The 17,501-nt window shown below is 44.9% G+C and overlaps 1 protein-coding gene across 1 annotated transcript in view; it reads right to left on the bottom strand.

The window, feature by feature from the left end:
* Window positions 1-3,028: 3,028 nt before the first annotated feature.
* The window catches only part of LOC132585235 (aldehyde oxidase 3-like), a 78,593-nt gene continuing 64,120 nt past the window's right edge, over window positions 3,029-17,501 (bottom strand). The window contains exons 27-35 of the mRNA XM_060257041.1: window positions 16,869-16,964; window positions 14,927-15,055; window positions 14,409-14,483; window positions 12,829-12,881; window positions 10,637-10,751; window positions 8,509-8,574; window positions 7,041-7,229; window positions 5,886-6,053; window positions 3,029-3,082 (exon numbers count right to left, since the gene is read on the bottom strand). Coding sequence (XP_060113024.1) covers window positions 3,029-3,082; window positions 5,886-6,053; window positions 7,041-7,229; window positions 8,509-8,574; window positions 10,637-10,751; window positions 12,829-12,881; window positions 14,409-14,483; window positions 14,927-15,055; window positions 16,869-16,964 — 945 coding nt within the window. The remainder of the gene's footprint in view (window positions 3,083-5,885; window positions 6,054-7,040; window positions 7,230-8,508; window positions 8,575-10,636; window positions 10,752-12,828; window positions 12,882-14,408; window positions 14,484-14,926; window positions 15,056-16,868; window positions 16,965-17,501) is intronic.

Consider the following 17,501-nt stretch of genomic DNA (forward strand, 5'->3'; position numbering starts at 1 on the left):
TGCTCATCTATATGCAGGCACATCATGGTTCAAACCCTTATTGTTTTATTGTTTGTATTTAAAATAAATGGTTTTTTTAAAAAATTGTTCAAATCCTTGAATGCAGCCACATTGTGCTGCTGCTGCTCTAAAAGAGGTCACTGCAATCTTAAATAAAATCAAAACTCTTTGAGTGTGTATCATTACTTTACTTATCCAGTCATTGTGTGTAATAGATATTTTAGACATTGGCTAAATAACAGTCAAAGAGGGAAAGCCTGGCGTTTTCCCAAAATTACAACTGATCTCCAGACCACAGAGATGGAGAAAATGGCTACTTTGGTGGGTTGCGTCTATGACACTACACGTTGCTGATTGATATCCCTCCCTTCCCCAAACCCCGCCCTCCTTGCGTCCCAACTTTCCAGGAATTTTTCAAACTGGAGCTCACAATCCTTCCCCATTATGTACTTGTCGGCATCTACTTGTTATGCATTTACCCTGAACAGTTAAGACATCTCATGACCAATGTTCCCTCTAAGCCGCAAAGTCCTGTGAGCAAAAATTCTATTTCGTGAGCTACCGGCATTCAAGTTGTTTCAGTTTCAGTTTATTTCAATTTATATCCCGCCCTTCCCACTGAAGTGGCTCAGGGTGGCTTACAACACATAAGAACTAACATAGGATTGAAAATACAACAAATTACGCCGTTAAAACAGTAAAATGGTAAAATGGAGTTGTGAGCTCCTGCATCAATGAGTGTGCTCTGGGGTCCTCCTTCCTGAGCTAAGACAAAAAGGTGTGAGCTGGAGGCTAAAAATCTGTGAGCTAGCTCGCACGAACTCAGCTTAAAGGCAACACTGCTCATGACAATCAGGAACTCCTTGTTGCATTTTAATGGGATTTACACAAAATTTAACAGAACGGATATCTATTTTTGCATGGAATTGACATTGGAGAACAAAGTATTATTAGAGGAGTTGTTGCTTTGATTTGTCCGGTTGGTTTTTCGCTGATCTGCAGCATGGTACCCACCTTTTTGGACTGAAGAGGAAAACATATTGTGGGTTATTGTGTTTTGACTGGTTTTGTATCTCGCTTTGGTTTGGATATATTATATTAAATATTAAACTAAGTACACAGTATGTCATATAGAAATTCTTAGTAAATTTGTCACAGGGTAACCTGTTAGTCTGTGGGAAACAGAATGCTAGACTAAGCGGTGTCAGGCCTGTAGCTACAGGGGGGCCTGTGGGGGATCTGCCCCCTGACTTCCTGTCAGGTGCCCCGACTCAGGTGACCTGTCCTTCCCTCCATCTCTCGCCGCCACTGCAGGGGTGAAAGCTGAGAGCTACCTGTCACGTTCTCAGGGTGCAGGCAGGCAGGAGTCCAAAGCCAGTCCAAGGTCAAAGTCCAGGAAGTCAAGCAGGAGCCAAGTCACCAATGCAGAATCACAAACTGGAATCAGAAGTCAATGTCCAAAAGCCAAAAGGTCAGGGTGCCAAGGAAATCAAGCAGGTCAGGATCAGGAAGGAGCGTGGATCAGGAAGGAGCATGGAAGGAGCGTGGATGCTTCCACAAGGTTACCACGCCCTGGGTGGGAGCTATATGGGAGTCTCAATCAGCCTGCTCCCTTGGTGGCAGTGACTCTGCTAGAACTCAGGGCTGAGAGATCTGAAGCATCGGCGTGCCTCATGTCTTCTCTCTGAAAGTTCTTTCCGGAGCCTGCTTCAAACTCTTGAGATGGGAGGAGGAGAGCTTGGAGGAGATCGATCGTCAACAGCTGAGACTGGTGCCTGGAGAGTGATTGATGGGCCAGCTGCTGTTTGTTCAGCTGAGGAACTGGCTGGCAACTCTTCCAGGTCTGTTAACCCTTCTAGCTCCTTCTCGTCAGGGCTCATGACACTACCCCTCTATCCCCTCATGATTTAAATTGTATGGGAGGGGATACCCAGGAGCTGCTGCCCCTCCCACACCATTTAAAGGGCCCTCAAGTGGTGGTAGTGGTGGGAGAGAAGGTCAGGCACCCTGAGTGGGGCACCCTGAATTGCAGCAGCCAGGGGAGGGGAGCCAATAAGTGCCCCCTGACTTTTTTACATGCCCCCCAACTTTTAAAATCCTGGCTACGGGCCTGAGTGGCATATATATATATATATATATATATATATATATATATATATATATATATATATACATACCGTATATACTCGAGTATAAGTCGACCCGAATATAAGCCGAGGCTTCTAATTTTACCCCAAAAATCTGGGAAAACTTATTGACTCGAGTATAAGCCGAGGGTGGGATACGCAGCAGTTACTATTCCTGTGGCAGGTAAGGCCACAATGCTGCTTGCAATGAAAGATGAGGAGAATGGTGGTGCAGAACACAAATCAACAATACCAAGGCAGAAGTCATTTCTGGTCAGACTGAAAACACCAGTCCCAGCACGACCCCTCCCCCTTCACTGAGGAGAGGAGAGCAGGGGGCAGCTTTAGCTGTCCTTGGAATTCCGGGGATGCGGGCGGAATAGTGACTCGAGTATAAGCCGAGGAGGGGTTTTTTCTGCCCAAAATTTGGGCAGAAAAACTAGGCTTATACTCGAGTATATAGGGTATATATATATATATATATATAGTCTTCATTTGTGACTGCTCTCGTTGTGTTGTAACTTCCAGTTGGTGGCTGGGATTCTCAACTGATCTCCAGGCGACAGAGATTAATTCACCTGGAGAAAATGGCCACTTGGAAGGTGAACTCTTTGGTTTTATATCCCATTTAAGTCCCTCCCCAAACCCCACCCTCCTCAGGCCCCACCCCCCAAATCTCCAGGTATTTCCCAGCCTGGAGCTGGCAATCCTGTTGACATTGATACAGTAGAACAGAATTTATCCCAGCATTTCAAACTCTAAAACCTCTTGTTTACATCAGTCCAGCAGCTCTTAAGTGACCAATATTTGGCATGCAAACAGATGTTGTTGTTTCTGCGATTAGGCTTGTCGTCATAGACCAAGAACTTACTAAGACAATCATGAAGGGGAAACGGAATATTTTAGTTTGCGTCAACAGCCCATGGTTTATAGGTCCCAGGTTCATCTTTGGGAATCTAAAGCAGGGGAAAAATGAGAGAGAGAGAGAGAGAGAGAGAGAGAGAGAGAGAGAGATGTTTTAAAGTGTGAATTTGTGTCATGAAATGTTGAAAATCCAAAATCCCGTGATTTCCACATCTTGCTTTTAAAATTTAAAAAATACAAGAGAGCTAACCCCAAAGCTCCCCTGGTCTCATCTAGCTTGACTTTAGGAGAACAGAACACATCTCAGCTTTGGCCTACTATCTGGTATGTCTGTGTAAGGCTGAGCAACCGACTGATTTAACTCAGTAGGCAGAGAATCAGGGAATGGAGGCTAACATCACAGGGAGGGTCTATTTTCTGGGGTTGGGAAATTCCTGGAGATTTGGATGTGGATCCTGGGTAAGGTGAGATTTGGGGAGGAAAGAAACTTCAGCTGGGTATAGGGTTGCTAGGTCTGGGTTGGAAAATACCTGGAGGTTTTGGGGGTGGATCTGGGAAAGGGTGCGGTTTGGGGAGGGGAGGGGAGAGGCCTCAGCGTGGGACAATGACATGGAGTTAGGCTTGCCAATCCCCAGGTCCCATCAGGAGTTCTTCCGCTTTCCCAGGCTCCTTCCTGCCCCCAGTCAGCTGGCCAGCGGGGGGAAGCCCCGCCCCCAGAGGACCATGTGACTTTCCCCCTCCAGAGGCTCCAGTTTCCGATTGAAAGGCTTCCTCTTGGGATGAGGTGTCTGTGTTACTTGGAGGCCAATCCCTTGCTTCAGAGTCGCCAGAAACGGGATGGGGGGGGAGGGAAACGTCTGCTGAGCACTTCATTATTCCCTAGGTGGAGATCGATTCTCATAGGGTATAATGGGGAATTGATCTGGAGATTTCGGGGGCTCTGAGGGAGCTGTTTTTTGAGGTAGAGGCACCACATTTTCAGTATAGTATTTAGTGCCTCTCCCCAAAGTACCCTCCAAGTTTCAAAACGATTGGACCAGGGGGTCCAATTCTATGAGCCCCAAAAGAAGGTGCCCCTATCCTTCATTATTTCCTATGGAAGGAAGACATTTAAAAAGGTGTGCTGCCCCTTTAAATGTGATGGCCAGAACTCCCTTGGAGTTCAATTATGCTTTTCACACCCTTGTTCCTGGCTCCACCCCAATGTCTCCTGGCTCCACCCCCAAAGTCTCCTGGCTCCACCCCGAAAGTCACCAGATATTTCTTGAATTGGACTTGGCAACCCTACATGGAGTCCATCAAAGCAGCCATTTTCTCCAGGGGGGCCGATCTCTGCCAGTTGAAGTTCAGTTGTAACGGGTATAATTCTAGCAGGAGCTCCTTTGCATATTAGGCCACACACCCCTGATGTAGCCAATTCTCCAAGAGCTTACAGTAGCCCCTGTACAAAGAGCCTTGTAAGCTCTTGGAGGATTGGTTATATCAGGGGTGTGTGGCCTAATATGCAAAGGAGCTCCTGCTAGATTCCACAAGTGGGTAAAAGTGGGAGATCCCTAGGCTCCACATGGAGGCTGGCAACCCCAGCTGGGTATAATGCCATGAACTCCACCCTCCAACCCAGCCGTTTTCTCCGGTGGAACTGACTTCCATGGGCTGGAGGCAAGTTGTAATTCCAGGAGATCTTCAGGTTGGCACCCCAAATGTTATTTGGAAAAGGGGGGGAGGAATTTAGTATGACTGATACTATAATTCATACTGTTACTGTGCTTTTCAAGCCAAAACCCAGTTTCTGTGATGCCCAGTTATTCTTTCTCTTTCCAAGAGAAGTATATTAGAAGAACCCAGCACTTGGAGTGTTTTGATAGGTCATTAAAGGAAAACAGAGGCCAGGCGTCGCTGACCCAGGCTTTATTGGAAGCAACTGTGGAACAAACCAGAAACAAGTATAACTCCTCCTTAGTTCTCTGACCAGAAGCTACATTTCCAGTTTCTTATTGATTAAAGTTCATCTTTGTACAGTTTCCAGGTTCCCGCTGGACACTGGTGCGGGATTGGGGTGTGATGGTTTTCCAAATCCAGATTGAGAAACTCCTGAAGATTTGGGGATGCTTGTGGGCCAGATAAGAGCCCTGGACAGGCTAATTTTGACCCATGGGTCCTATTTTTGACATCCCTGCCGTAGGGTTTTCAAGGCAAGAGATTAACAGAGGTGATTTGCCATTAACGTCCTCTTCATCATGATCCTGGTATGGCTTGATGGTTTCCCATCTGAATACTGACCAAGTCCAGCCCTGCTTAGATTCCATGATCTGACAAGACTGACGTAGCCTAGGTCATCCAGGTCAGGTCATAGACGGCTGGGTATAAGAAATCCCAGAGAAAATTAAACCAGTAAAGCCCGATAAAATGTATGACAACATAAATGTTCCTGGACTAGAGCTCACTTCTTTGGATGCAATGATCCGATTCTCAGCAGGCCTACCTTTTATGAAGCTCTTTTATGAAAATAATAAACAGCAGGGCCAAGGGGCTATGAATTTCAGGTTCAGTATAGTATATCACTCTGCCCTGCGGCACAGAGTGGTAAAGCTGCAATACTGCAGTTCAAGCTCTCTGCTCATGACCTGAGTTCGATCCTGGCAGAAGCTGGTTCAGGTATCCGGCTCAAGGTTGACTCAGCCTTCCATCCTTCCGGGGTCGGTAAAATGAGTACCCAGCTTGCTGGGGGTAAAGTGTAGGTGACTGGGGAAGGCAATGGCAAACCACCTCATTTAAAGATGTGAAAACATCGTGATGTGACGTCACCCCAGAGTTGGAAACAACTGGTGCTTGCACAGGGGACTACCTTTACCTTTATAAAAAGGACAAGGCAAAGAATACTTAGGAAGTCCTTACCATCTCTGTGAAATGATCAGCACAGGCCATGCGAATCCTTGCTATGTTCAATGGACTGTCCAGCGTAAAAATTTCATTCAGTCCTCTTTCCTTCCGGGCAGCAGCCACGGCATCCTTGATAGCGAAAAACACGGATGACCCCAAGAACAGCCCAGCTTCTCCCATACCCTGCAAATAAAACAAAAAGGCAGTAAAACAGATTGCTGAGGAAGCTGGATTAGAAATAAAAAGCAAATGTTGGTGGCAGCTGAATAGTACTGTGGAACATCATGTAGCAGTTCAGATTGCATCCAGCTGAAGAACCGGCAAAGTCTAACCTTGAACCTTGAATATTTTGAACAGGGTACTTTTCTTTGGAAAGCAGCTAGCTGCAAGATGTAAACGAAAGACCAAAAATTAGCCCATTGCAGGGGTGGAATTCAAGCTGGAGCTCCTTTGCATATTAGGCCACACGCCCCTGATGTAGCCGATCCTCCAAGAGCTTACAGGGCTCTTTTTTGTAAGCTCTTGGAGGATTGGCTGCATCAGGGGTGTGTGGCCTGATATGCAAAGGAGCTCCTGCTAGAATTCCATCCCTGGCTCATTGCAATTTGAAATGTACAGATGCCAAGTGTACAGAGATGAGGATAGGGCTGCCAGGCTGCTCCTGGCAATCGATGGGAGGGCCGGGGGGGGGGGGGTATGGACATGGTGGGGGGGCATAATGACATCACTTCCTGGGAAAATCTGGAAATGATTGTGGGAGGCTCTTGGCAGGGCCAGCCCTGCTACTAGGCAAACTAGGTGATTGCCTAGGGTGCCAGCCTTCTGGGGGTACTGAATTGGGTGCCCCGCATGTGAATTGGTGACATTATCAGTGCCAGAAGTTAGCTTTGCCTAGGATGTCAGACAGTCTAGGGCCGGCCCTTTCTCTAGGAACTGCAATTTCCTGCATTTCCTAGAACTACCTGCTGTTACTTCTGTATTACCTCCAGGGATGACAGTGCCGTGATGGTAATGCTACCACTTTTTCTCATCCCTTGCCCTTGATGCAGAGTTCCTGAACTCATAGGATAAATTAAAAGTCAAATGAATGCTGTAACTGTGCATTCAGTGGATTCAGTGTAATAGAAGAAGACAACATGGGAATTTTATTTGCATTTCTCATTTGCTTACCTTGGAGGAGTAGATTGCGAATGGGTTTCTTGTGTTTGGCAGCAAGTAGATTCTAAATTGTTCTGGGACGTCGCAAACAGCAGGGATTTTATATGTGTCCGGGCCCAACGTGTGCTGTTGTCCTTCTGGAGAGAATTTTATTTCTTCTTTGGTATAAAGTCCGAGTCCCTGCATAAAGCCACCTTCAATCTGAGGGAATAAATATACATGCTTTCTGTATGTATATTTGAAATATTAAATTTGTCAGAGAACGTGGCTTTTGGATCCATAATTTATTCCCACTGGAAAGTGCTAAACAAGGGTGGCCAAACTTGCTTTACGTAAGAGCCACACAGAATAAACATCAGATGCTTGAGAGCTGCAAGACATGAACATCAGATGCTTGAGAGCTGCAAGACAGGAAGGAGGGAGGGAGGCAGCCAAACCGATGGGGGAAACGAGAAGTGGAAAGAAAGCAACTTTAACCTTAAATGCATTCTCCATGCGGCCAGCTGGCTTGGCTTGGCAAAGTGATTTAAAGAGACCTGCGCCTTCTCCAAGCCAGCCGATGAGGTGGTTGGAGCTTTGAGAGCCACACAATGTGTGTGAAAGAGCCACATGTGGCTCCTGAGACATAGTTTGGCCATCCCTGCGCTAAATCGTCTCTCTAGCTAACTATATTCTTCTATTACTGGGAACACACATTATTAGATAGGTGTATTATTGTTATTAGATAGATAGACCAGCTCCAGATTTGGAAATTCCTGAAAATTTGGGAGTAGAGCCTGGGGCAGACGGAGTTTGGGGAGAGAAGGGACCTTGTCGGGGTATCATACCCCAGAGGCCACCTTCCAAAGCAGCCATTTGCTCCAGTGGAACTGACCTCTATAGTCTGGAAATTAGTTGTGATTCTGGGAGATCTGCAGCTAAGGTTGTCATCTCTGAGTTGGGAAATACCTTGAGATTTTGGAGGTGGAGCCTGAGAATGGCATAGTTTGGGGACGCAAAAGCAGGGCCGGCTCATCCACTAGGCAAACTAAGTGGTTGTCTAGGGTGCCGGGAGGGGGGTGCCAAATTGGGCTCCCCCCCGGTGCCCATGACAAACGCCTAGTTTGCCTGTCTCCCCCTGCCCCCACTGCCTACCCCATCCCTTCCCTTCCCTTGAGCTCCGCCCACCCCCCGCACGATCACAAGGAGCGCATTGTGCCAAGGCTCGGCCCTACTGGCTTTGACACGGACAGTGTCTGATCCTTCTTTGAAGAGTGCGCTGGAGGAGGCTTCGCACCCCCTCACTTCTGGACCCTCATTTCAGGTTAATTGATTATTGGTCTAAGAACAAAAGGCACTTTTTGTACACCTTGTTTGATCAGAAAGCCCATATGACAAGACTTCTTTGAGTCCCCAAGATGGGAGAATTAAACCAAAAATCAGTCCATGATATTCCATTATATTGCCGTCAGTACAATAAAGGGAAATGCCTTGCACAAACCTGTCCTATATCGATTCCCGGATTGATGCTGTAACAGGCATCCATAACAATGTCTGTCCGGAGATTCTGACAGAGGAGTAAGAAGAACAGTGATTTTTAAATAATGAGTTTAGAAAAATTTGAAGACAACCATAATTGAAACCCATATGAACTATACCCGCAATGTCTTCATGGATTCTGATCTGTTTTTGGAAGCTCCAAGGTCTACCATGTCCAAGATAGCTGTTGGAGTGAGCGACTCAGCATGGCAGGACATTGGGGGTGGGGGCCCACTACATCACTCTGTTTGTATAGATATCACAGAATAGAATGCCTCCCTTTGTCTTAACATGTGAACCGCCCTCTGACCGCCCTCACGCTTTGTCCTCTCCCTTCTGCACATGGCCTTCCATGGAGAAACACGTCTATGCAGGTCTCTCCCGTAGATCCAATGCCTTCACATATGATGCCGGATTAGCTGGCCATTTATGATAGGAAAGTATTCTTTGGATTAGGTCTCTCTCTTTTCAACTGAAACCTGAATGTGAACTGGATCTACTTGAATAAATGTAAGTTTGCCTTTTGCAGCATACTTCTTGTAAGTTTTATTTGCTGCTCGCAGGATCACACTTCTATGACTGGACAAAACACTGCTGTATTAACTAAATATCCCAGTACTAGTTGTTGGAATTCTGTACCTGTCCTGCGTGTCTTTGCAATGTTCTAAGTTCCAGTCATTATAGTTAAAATGTTTACCTGTTCTCTATTGTCTGCCTGACTAGGAAGAGGAACTTGGCTGTCTGCCAATGAAGACAAAGCTCACAAAAGGACTGTTTGCTTGTTTATGCTATTGGTCAGTTAATCAGGTGACTTCCTTTGTCTAGGTAGAGAGAGGTCAAGGATAAGGAGAAGAGTCTCCATTAGCAATGTGTCTTTCTTAGTGATAAGATGCAACTGATACGGTAGTGTTTCTTATTTTCTTCCCAGTTCCCCATCTCTGTAGAGATAAACTTATGCTTTGTTTATACTGAAAGAGCGCTCAATCTCATTTTGATCCAACGACCCATTGAACTGTTTGGGATATAAAAATTGATTTTCCAAACAAAATATCTCTAACACTAGTCTGGTTCTGGAACTAGACAAAATTTTCCATAAGAGAGGTTGAACTGTATTGTAGCCAACAGTGGTCCACCCAGGCCAGAATCATGGCTATGGTGATATGCACCATTCAGATATACTGTGCTAAAGTACACGGCATACAGAATGTTCTAAAGTCTTGAACATCTTAAGCACAGGTATGCCTTGATTTGACTCTCCAGGTTAACAGATACTAATTATTCCTGCTCTGCATAGAACACCGTCAAGATCTTTTAAAAACAGTGTGTGGTGATGGAAAAGCCAAAGATGATGAACATAAGAACATAAAAGAAGCCATGTTGGATCAGGCCAATGGCCCATCCAGTCCAACACTCTGTGTCACACAGTGGCAAAAAAAATTATACACACACACACACACACACACATATATATATACACTGTGGCTAATAGCCACTGATGGACCTCTGCTCCATATTTTTATCTAACCCCCTCTGGAAGCTGTCTATGCCTGTAGCCGCCACCACCTCCTGTGGCAGTGAATTCCACATGTTAATCACCCTTTGGGTGAAGAAGTACTTCCTTTTATCCGTTGTAACCTGTGAAAATTCCAGACTATGGGCATGTTCTCCACTGCTTCCAGCATAGCTGGGAAATAGAAAAGAGAGAAGTTGGGTCACAGAGATTACCCATTTGTCATGGTCATTTTTTGCCTTTTCCCATTTAAAAGTTCAGCTGACCTCTGACTGATGCTGAAGAAATAGTTCATATCTAAATAGGATGAAGGAAGCCACTAAACCAGGCCTTAACTAACAAAGAGGGGACATTACTAGAGCTGCCAATCTCCAAACGGAGCCTGCTGTTCTCCTAGAATGACAACAGATCTCCAGACTACATAGTTCCCCTGGAGGAAATGGCTGCTTTGGAGGGTGGACTCTATGGCGCCACACTCCCTGTGAGTTCCCTTGTCTCCCCAAACTCTTCCCTACTCAAGCTTCACACCCAAATGTCTAGAAATTTCCCACCCTGGAGTTGCTAATCCTAAAAAGCACACCTTGTGATCCCCTGTCAGGCAGTCAATCTCAACTTCAGAGCAAGCAGCGCCAAAAACAAAGTAGGGTAAAGCATGGCCTTCTCCAGTCTCCCAGTCCATATGGGCATAGTATCCTCTGATAAGAGAAAGAAATCAAGCTGTTTAAATAGTACGAGTTCACTTTCACTAAAAAAAGAGAAAATCCTCATGTGGACTTTAAAAATCATGTGAAATTCCAGATAACCTTGACTTTCACTAAATCCTAAATTTCTAACTCTTGTTCCCTCTACCCCACAATCTAATATATTCTCTAAAACAGTGGACCCCAACCTTTTTGGCAGCAGGGACCAGTTTTGTGCAAGACAATTTTTCCATGGACTGAGGGGCGGGAGGGGGGGACAGGATGGTTTGGGGATGATACAATTGTGCACTTTATTTCTATTAGTTTGGTGCGGTGGTTAAGTGTTTGGACTCTTATCTGGGAGAACCGGGTTTGATTCCCCACTCCTCCACTTGCAGCTGTTGGAATGGCCTTGGGTCAGCCACAGCTCTCACAGAGTCGTCTTTGAAAGGGCAGCTGCTGTGAGAGCTCTCTCAGCCCCACCCACCTCACAGGGTGTCAGTTGTGGGGGAGGAAGATAAAGGAGATTTGAACTGCTCTGAGACGCAGAGATTCAAAGTGGAGGGTGGAATATAAATCAAAATAATATTATTATTATTATTATTATTATTATTATTATTAATATTATTATTATATTGTAATATATAATGACATAATTATACAACTCACAGCCTGGTTGCTAACAAGTCATGGACCAATACTGATCCATGGCCCGGGGGTTGGGGACCTCTGCTCTAAAACATCTGGTCCAGCTGGTTTGAGCCCCACATGCTCTCCTATTTGCTAATTCTACAATGATGATAAGGCTGTCCTAATAGAACCTCTGCCATCATTTCTCCTGATAAGACATATAATAGTCTGGTTAGGAGAACAATCTAGGCCCTCAGCCCCCAAAATAAATCCACTTGGTTAACAAATGCAGGGTTGAGAGGTTGGACTATAAGTGCTCCACAGACATAAGGGGCCAAGTGTGGAATAGGAATATGGAGGGAGGGAAGTCAACATGGTATAGCCCTATCTAATCAGATCTCAGAAGCTAAATAGGGTTGGCTCATGGATGGAGGATGGCCAAGGCAGACTCTGCAGAAGAAGACAATGGCAATTTACCTCTGGTTTTCACTTGCCTCAGAAACCCCTTGCTGAGGTCACCATAAATTGGCTGTGATTTGATGGTACAGATGAAGGAAGGCTTTTCTAAAACCCTTTACCCCATGCTGTCCTTCAGACCAGAAATGTTCCTGGGAAGCCATTATTTGTCCCCTATAAGGCCACCAATACTGGCAGGGGCCTGGTTGCTCCAGCAGGGGAAATAATGGCTTCCTGAAGCCATTTCAAGTTGGGAAAACCTACCCTTTGTGTTCCCAATTTGAACTGGGTTTACATGAGCCTGATTTTGAGAGAAAATGAATGTCATGGAATTTCCAATGTGTCACTTCAGTTTTCACATGTGCTAAATAATGCCGTTTCAACCCACTAGAGTGACAGTTTGCAAGTGGATGTTGACATTTCACACAGTAAAATCCAGTTGCAAAGTGCTAGTACTTTTAAATCTCTGGCCAGATAGTTTTTCCACTCCTCAACGCAAAGAGCTTATTGCTTACTTGATACTGGCAGGTAAAATTTTAGTAGCTCAGAAGTGGAAAAAACCTAATCTTCCTACTATGGATGAATGGTTTGCGAAAGTCAGGGAGCTTATTGTGCAAGATAAATTGTCCACACAGCTTTTAATCATGGAAACACCGAACTATAAGAATAACTTTATTGAAAAATGGTTTCCATATCTTGAATATGTGAACTCAATTGCCTCTGTAGAAGAAATATTGCCTCCTGAATTGTTGAACTTTATTGTTCTGTAATTGATTGATCTATGCTTCTTTTTTGTAAAACCAAACTTTGATATAACTTTTGTATAAGCGTTATTTAAGTTCTTGTTTGTAACTTTTTTTTAACAATAAAATTGAAATTAAAAAAAAAAAAAGTGGATTGAAAGTGAACAATTTAGTGTGCATGAAAGTGCCTATCTCCACAATCTGAACAGTATCCAAGATTCACAAAGGTGCAGCCATTTAGGAAATGATGAGGAATTCCTTACTTGAAGAAACCGGTAGCTGAGAGGCTGATGCTTTCCTCAAAGGCCTTTTTAATCTGGAAGAGTTAGACCATTAAGTGCCATTTCTGATAGACACAAACAAATGTGTACACAAATAAAAACTGGGGAACCTTAAAACTGAAACTTGCTCCTCTCCACAATACAGGCAAGTTTATTATTTTTTGATTATTATTACACAACTCAGGGCAGACTTTTTCATTCTCCTTAGGAAATATATGGAGTCTTAGGGCTCCAGTCTGTGCTGGAGCTTACTAGTCTTCCAGGTCAGTGCAATGAAAACTGTGGGAAATACTACCACTATACACACCAATCTGGAAGGCCCAGGCTAGCCTGGTCTCGCTAGATCTCAGAAGCTAAGCAGGGTCAGCCCTGATTAGTACTTGGATCAGAGACCTCCAAGGATCTCCAGGGTTACTATGCAGAGGCAGGCAACGGCAAACCACCTATGAATGTCTGTTGCCTTTGAAAAGCCTATGGAGTCGCCAGAAGTCATCCACAGCTCGACGGCACGTTCGACTATCACTACTACCATGCAGATCTGAAGAGGTGTGTGTGCACCTGAAAGCTTTTACCCAGAATACAACATTGTTGGTCTTAAAGGTGCTGCTGGACTCTAATTTTGTTCTGCTGCCTCGGACCAACACGGCTACCCACCTAGGGTTTTTTTTTCTACCTCTCCGATGGGGAAAAATGCAAGACACTGCACTAAAACAGAATAAGGGACAGCAGTCTGCAGGTCTCCCTCTCTATATATTCATAATTTTCCCTTGCACAGAAGAAAGTTGTTTAAATTTCATAAATGAACAGAAGAGTACAATCGTGGTATGCTAAGTTACAACTGATGCATTATATGCTGATAAAGCAGTGAAATAAGTTCAGGAATAAGAAAGTAATTACTCCCCACCCCATGCCAGATTTCAATTTTTTCAATGGCCTCAACATTTCCAGAGTAGGTGGAGCTACGTTACACAGAGGAGGTACTTAGAATCACAGAATCATAGAGTTGGAAGGTACCTCCAGGTTCAACCCCCTCCACAATGCAGGAAATTCACAAATACCTCCCCCTAAATTCACAGGATCCGCATTGCTGTCAGATGGCCCTTTAGCCCCAAGGAAGGAGAGCCACCACCTCCCGAGGAAGCCTGTTCCACTGAGGAGCCGCTCTAACGGTCAGGAAGTTCTTCCTAATGTTGAGCCGGAAACTCTTCTGGTTTAATTTCAACCCATTGGTTCTGGTCCTACCTTCTGGGGCCACAGAAAACAATTCCACACCCTCCTCAATAGGACAGCCCTTGTATTTGGTTGGTTCAGAACTCTGCCTTCCATGTTGAGTCAGAAAATCAGTCTACACCAGGGGTGGCCAACGGTAGCTCTCCAGATGTTTTTTGCCTACAACTCCCATCAGCCCAAGATGGGAGTTGTAGGCAAAAAACATCTGGAGAGCTACCGTTGGCCACCCCTGGTCCACACAAGCAGGAACTGGAATGGAGTCCGAGTGTCTGCACAAACGTGTGATCTAAACAGGATGATGGTTTCATTACAAGGATACAAATGGTACTTACCCAATCTTCCCATTTGCCTTGTGGATTTTTTTTAATGATTGGCTCAAGACGTTTTCGGAGTATTTGGCAAGCGCTCTGTTGGACCAAGTGGCAGAGGACACCAGGATTAATCCATCACAACAATAAGACCACGTTTGCGTTTGTTAACGTTCTCTGAATAACTTTGGCAAATATCAAATGCGTTGCCCTTTTCCCTGGCAGGGCTCCTGTGGCTTTAATATCTGTTTGACAGGTAGCAATCCAACAGATAAAGTTTCCCCTGCTTAGAGCTAATAGATCCAAAAGTGTTTGATATGGAACTCTTCCTATGCTATTTTTAAACACTTGGATGGCCCATCAGGAAAAAGGCTATTACTTTGAAAAAAACCCCAATGCATTTAAGAAGCCAAGCTACAGCAAACACTGTGCATAAAAACCCTGGATTTACCCAAGATGTGTTGACTGCATTGTAGTATAAAAATGCAAATGCTCAAGGATGTCACATAGGAACTGCAATAAGCAAAAGAAAGCATTCTAACCTGTACAGCTTTAGCATTGACTTCTGTACCAATCGATCCCGCTGTGAGAAGAGCGTTGGGAATTGGAATGGTGCTTCTTTCAGAAAGATGTATGTATGAGGATGGTATCTTTAATTCGTGGCTAGCGACCTTTTTGTTGAGGAAAGTTAAGATATCATTATTAAAGGTGTGCTCTTCAAAAATTATTGTTTTAATTACAGTTCAGGTTGTTCTGCAGTGTGTGCTTTTTGTTACATCCAAATGTTAGGTGAGGGAGTTTTGTTTTAAGAAATCTTTTCTGGCAGGTTTCTGGGTTCTGTGGGGAAAAAGCATTTATCAGGTTGGGGGGGGGATACTTCTCTGAAGTTAAAATGGACAATTTTGAAGTGCTTTTGCATTTGTTCCTGCACACCCTCAATTTTAAACCTAGGAGCCCTATCAGCTCTGGGTTGGGAAATACCTGGAGATTTTGGGAGTGGAGTCTGAGAAGCGTGGGGTTTGGGGATTGGAGGGACTTGGCTGGGATACAATGTCACAGATCCCGCCTTCCAGAGTGGCCATTTTCTCCAGGCAAACTGATCTGTCACCCAATGCTCAGTTGTAATTCCAGGAGATCTCCAGCCACCACCTGCAAGACTCACCTTGACGACAAACTCTGCATTGCAGCCACTGGTCTTTCTTGTAACAGAGCCAGCCCAAGACCTACCAGAACTTTGCAAACACTCCTGAAGCCTGAAGATGCTTCATGAAGATGCTCAGTATTCTCCTGGCACCAGCCCAAGCCTCAAAAGAATGCAGACAGGCTCAGCAGCTGTCCCCTGCCAGATGCTGGGACCTGGGTGGTCTCTGCTGCAAGAAGGCCAGCAGCTGCAATGTGAACCCAGACAGCAAAATAGAATCCTGCAGTTTCCCCCTTCTCTTTTCATTTCAAGAAACTGAAAGACCCATGGGGGTGGCCTATCAGCTGATAGTCAGACCTCCTCTGTTTAAAAATTAATGTTTAGGGTTCTCTCCCTCTCACCACCCTGGTCCTCAAAGCATTCTCAAACTCCCAGGAGATATTTTTTCATTAATCCCAGAATTCTAGGTTGTTGTTGTTTTGGTCAGATATATCCAAGCTGAGCCAAAGTGGCTATTTTGAGGGTGGTGGCAGCTCAGGTATATCCAGATGGAACACTCTAGCTGGGGCAGTGATGCTCTGTCTTCTTGGTGCCTGGAAGGAGGGCTTTTGGAGTTCTGGACCCGTTGGTGGACCTCCTGATGGCACCTGGTTTCTGGCCACTGTGTGACAGAGAGTGTTGGACTAGATGGGCCATTAGCCTGATCCAACATGGCTTCTCTTATGTTCTTATGTCTGAGGCAGTGATGCTCTTGTATTCTTGGTGTTTGGAGGGCAACAGTAGGAGGGCTTCTGGAGTTCTGGCCCTGCTGGTGGACTTCCTGATGGCACCTGGTTTTTGGCTACTGTATGACACAGAGTGTTGGACTGGATGGGCCATTGGCCTGATCCAACATGGCTTCTCTTATGTTCTTATAGATGGAACACTGTGTCTGAGGCAGTGATGCTCTGTATTCTTGGTGCTTGAGGGGGGCAATGGTAGGAGGGCCTCTGGAGTTCTGGCCTTGTCGGTGGACCTCCTGATGCACTGTGGTTTTTGGCCAAAGTATGACATAGAGTGTTTGACTGGATGGGCTATTGGCCTGATCCAACATGGCTTCTCCTATGTTCTTTTGTTCAGATGCACACACCTAATTGTTATTTGTATTAGAGTTACAACACAAATTCAAACATTCAGCATATAGAGGAACAAATGTGTTAGAGAACTTGTCACGCCACACAAAAATACAGAATTTTCAGATTTATTTAAAAAGAACTAAGAGCCAATCACAATGAGTGCCCAAAACTGAACTGAAAAAACAGCTTTTACTCTATGCCTTCAACATATACAGGAATTTGTCCTACCTGTAACATCTTGGTGTAAAGTCCTTGTCCCAATTCTGCTCCACCACAAAGCACCAGTACTGACCCATCTAAATAGATGTTGACCAGAGCTGAAGCCTGCAGAGAAACAGATTTTTTTCATGCATAATGACATTGTAAACATCACGCCAGCACTTAACAATTTGATGTACAAAAGCATACCAGGAGTAAAACTACGTCTCATTCAAAAAGGGCAGAACAACTACTATAACGGCACCAGGAAATGAACTTTGCTGTAAACCCCACATTTTATAGATGCGAGGTCCTGAGTCTCATTAAAAAGGACTTTAGACAGCACGGCCAAGAAAGACCTGCTTGATATACTGGAAGGCTCTGTCAGTTGCTGTCTGTTGGGTCTTATTGAGTGCTGGCAGCATTACAGCAGATCGGTGCTATCCACTAGGTGGAACAGAGAAAGGGGCAAACAGAGCCCAATTTTTGGGGGAGGGGGGGAGGGCTGATTTTAATGGTTTTATAATGCAATTTTATTTTGTATGCTTTAAATCATTAGACATCTTGGTGACCCTGGTAAGGGCAGAAAGGCAAGGTACGAATGTTATAAATGAATGAATGAACAAACAAACAATAGCAATGGAGCAACAGAGTTTTTGTAAG

This window comes from Heteronotia binoei, chromosome 16 (assembly GCF_032191835.1).
Source record: "Heteronotia binoei isolate CCM8104 ecotype False Entrance Well chromosome 16, APGP_CSIRO_Hbin_v1, whole genome shotgun sequence".
NCBI classification, from domain to species: domain Eukaryota; kingdom Metazoa; phylum Chordata; class Lepidosauria; order Squamata; family Gekkonidae; genus Heteronotia; species Heteronotia binoei.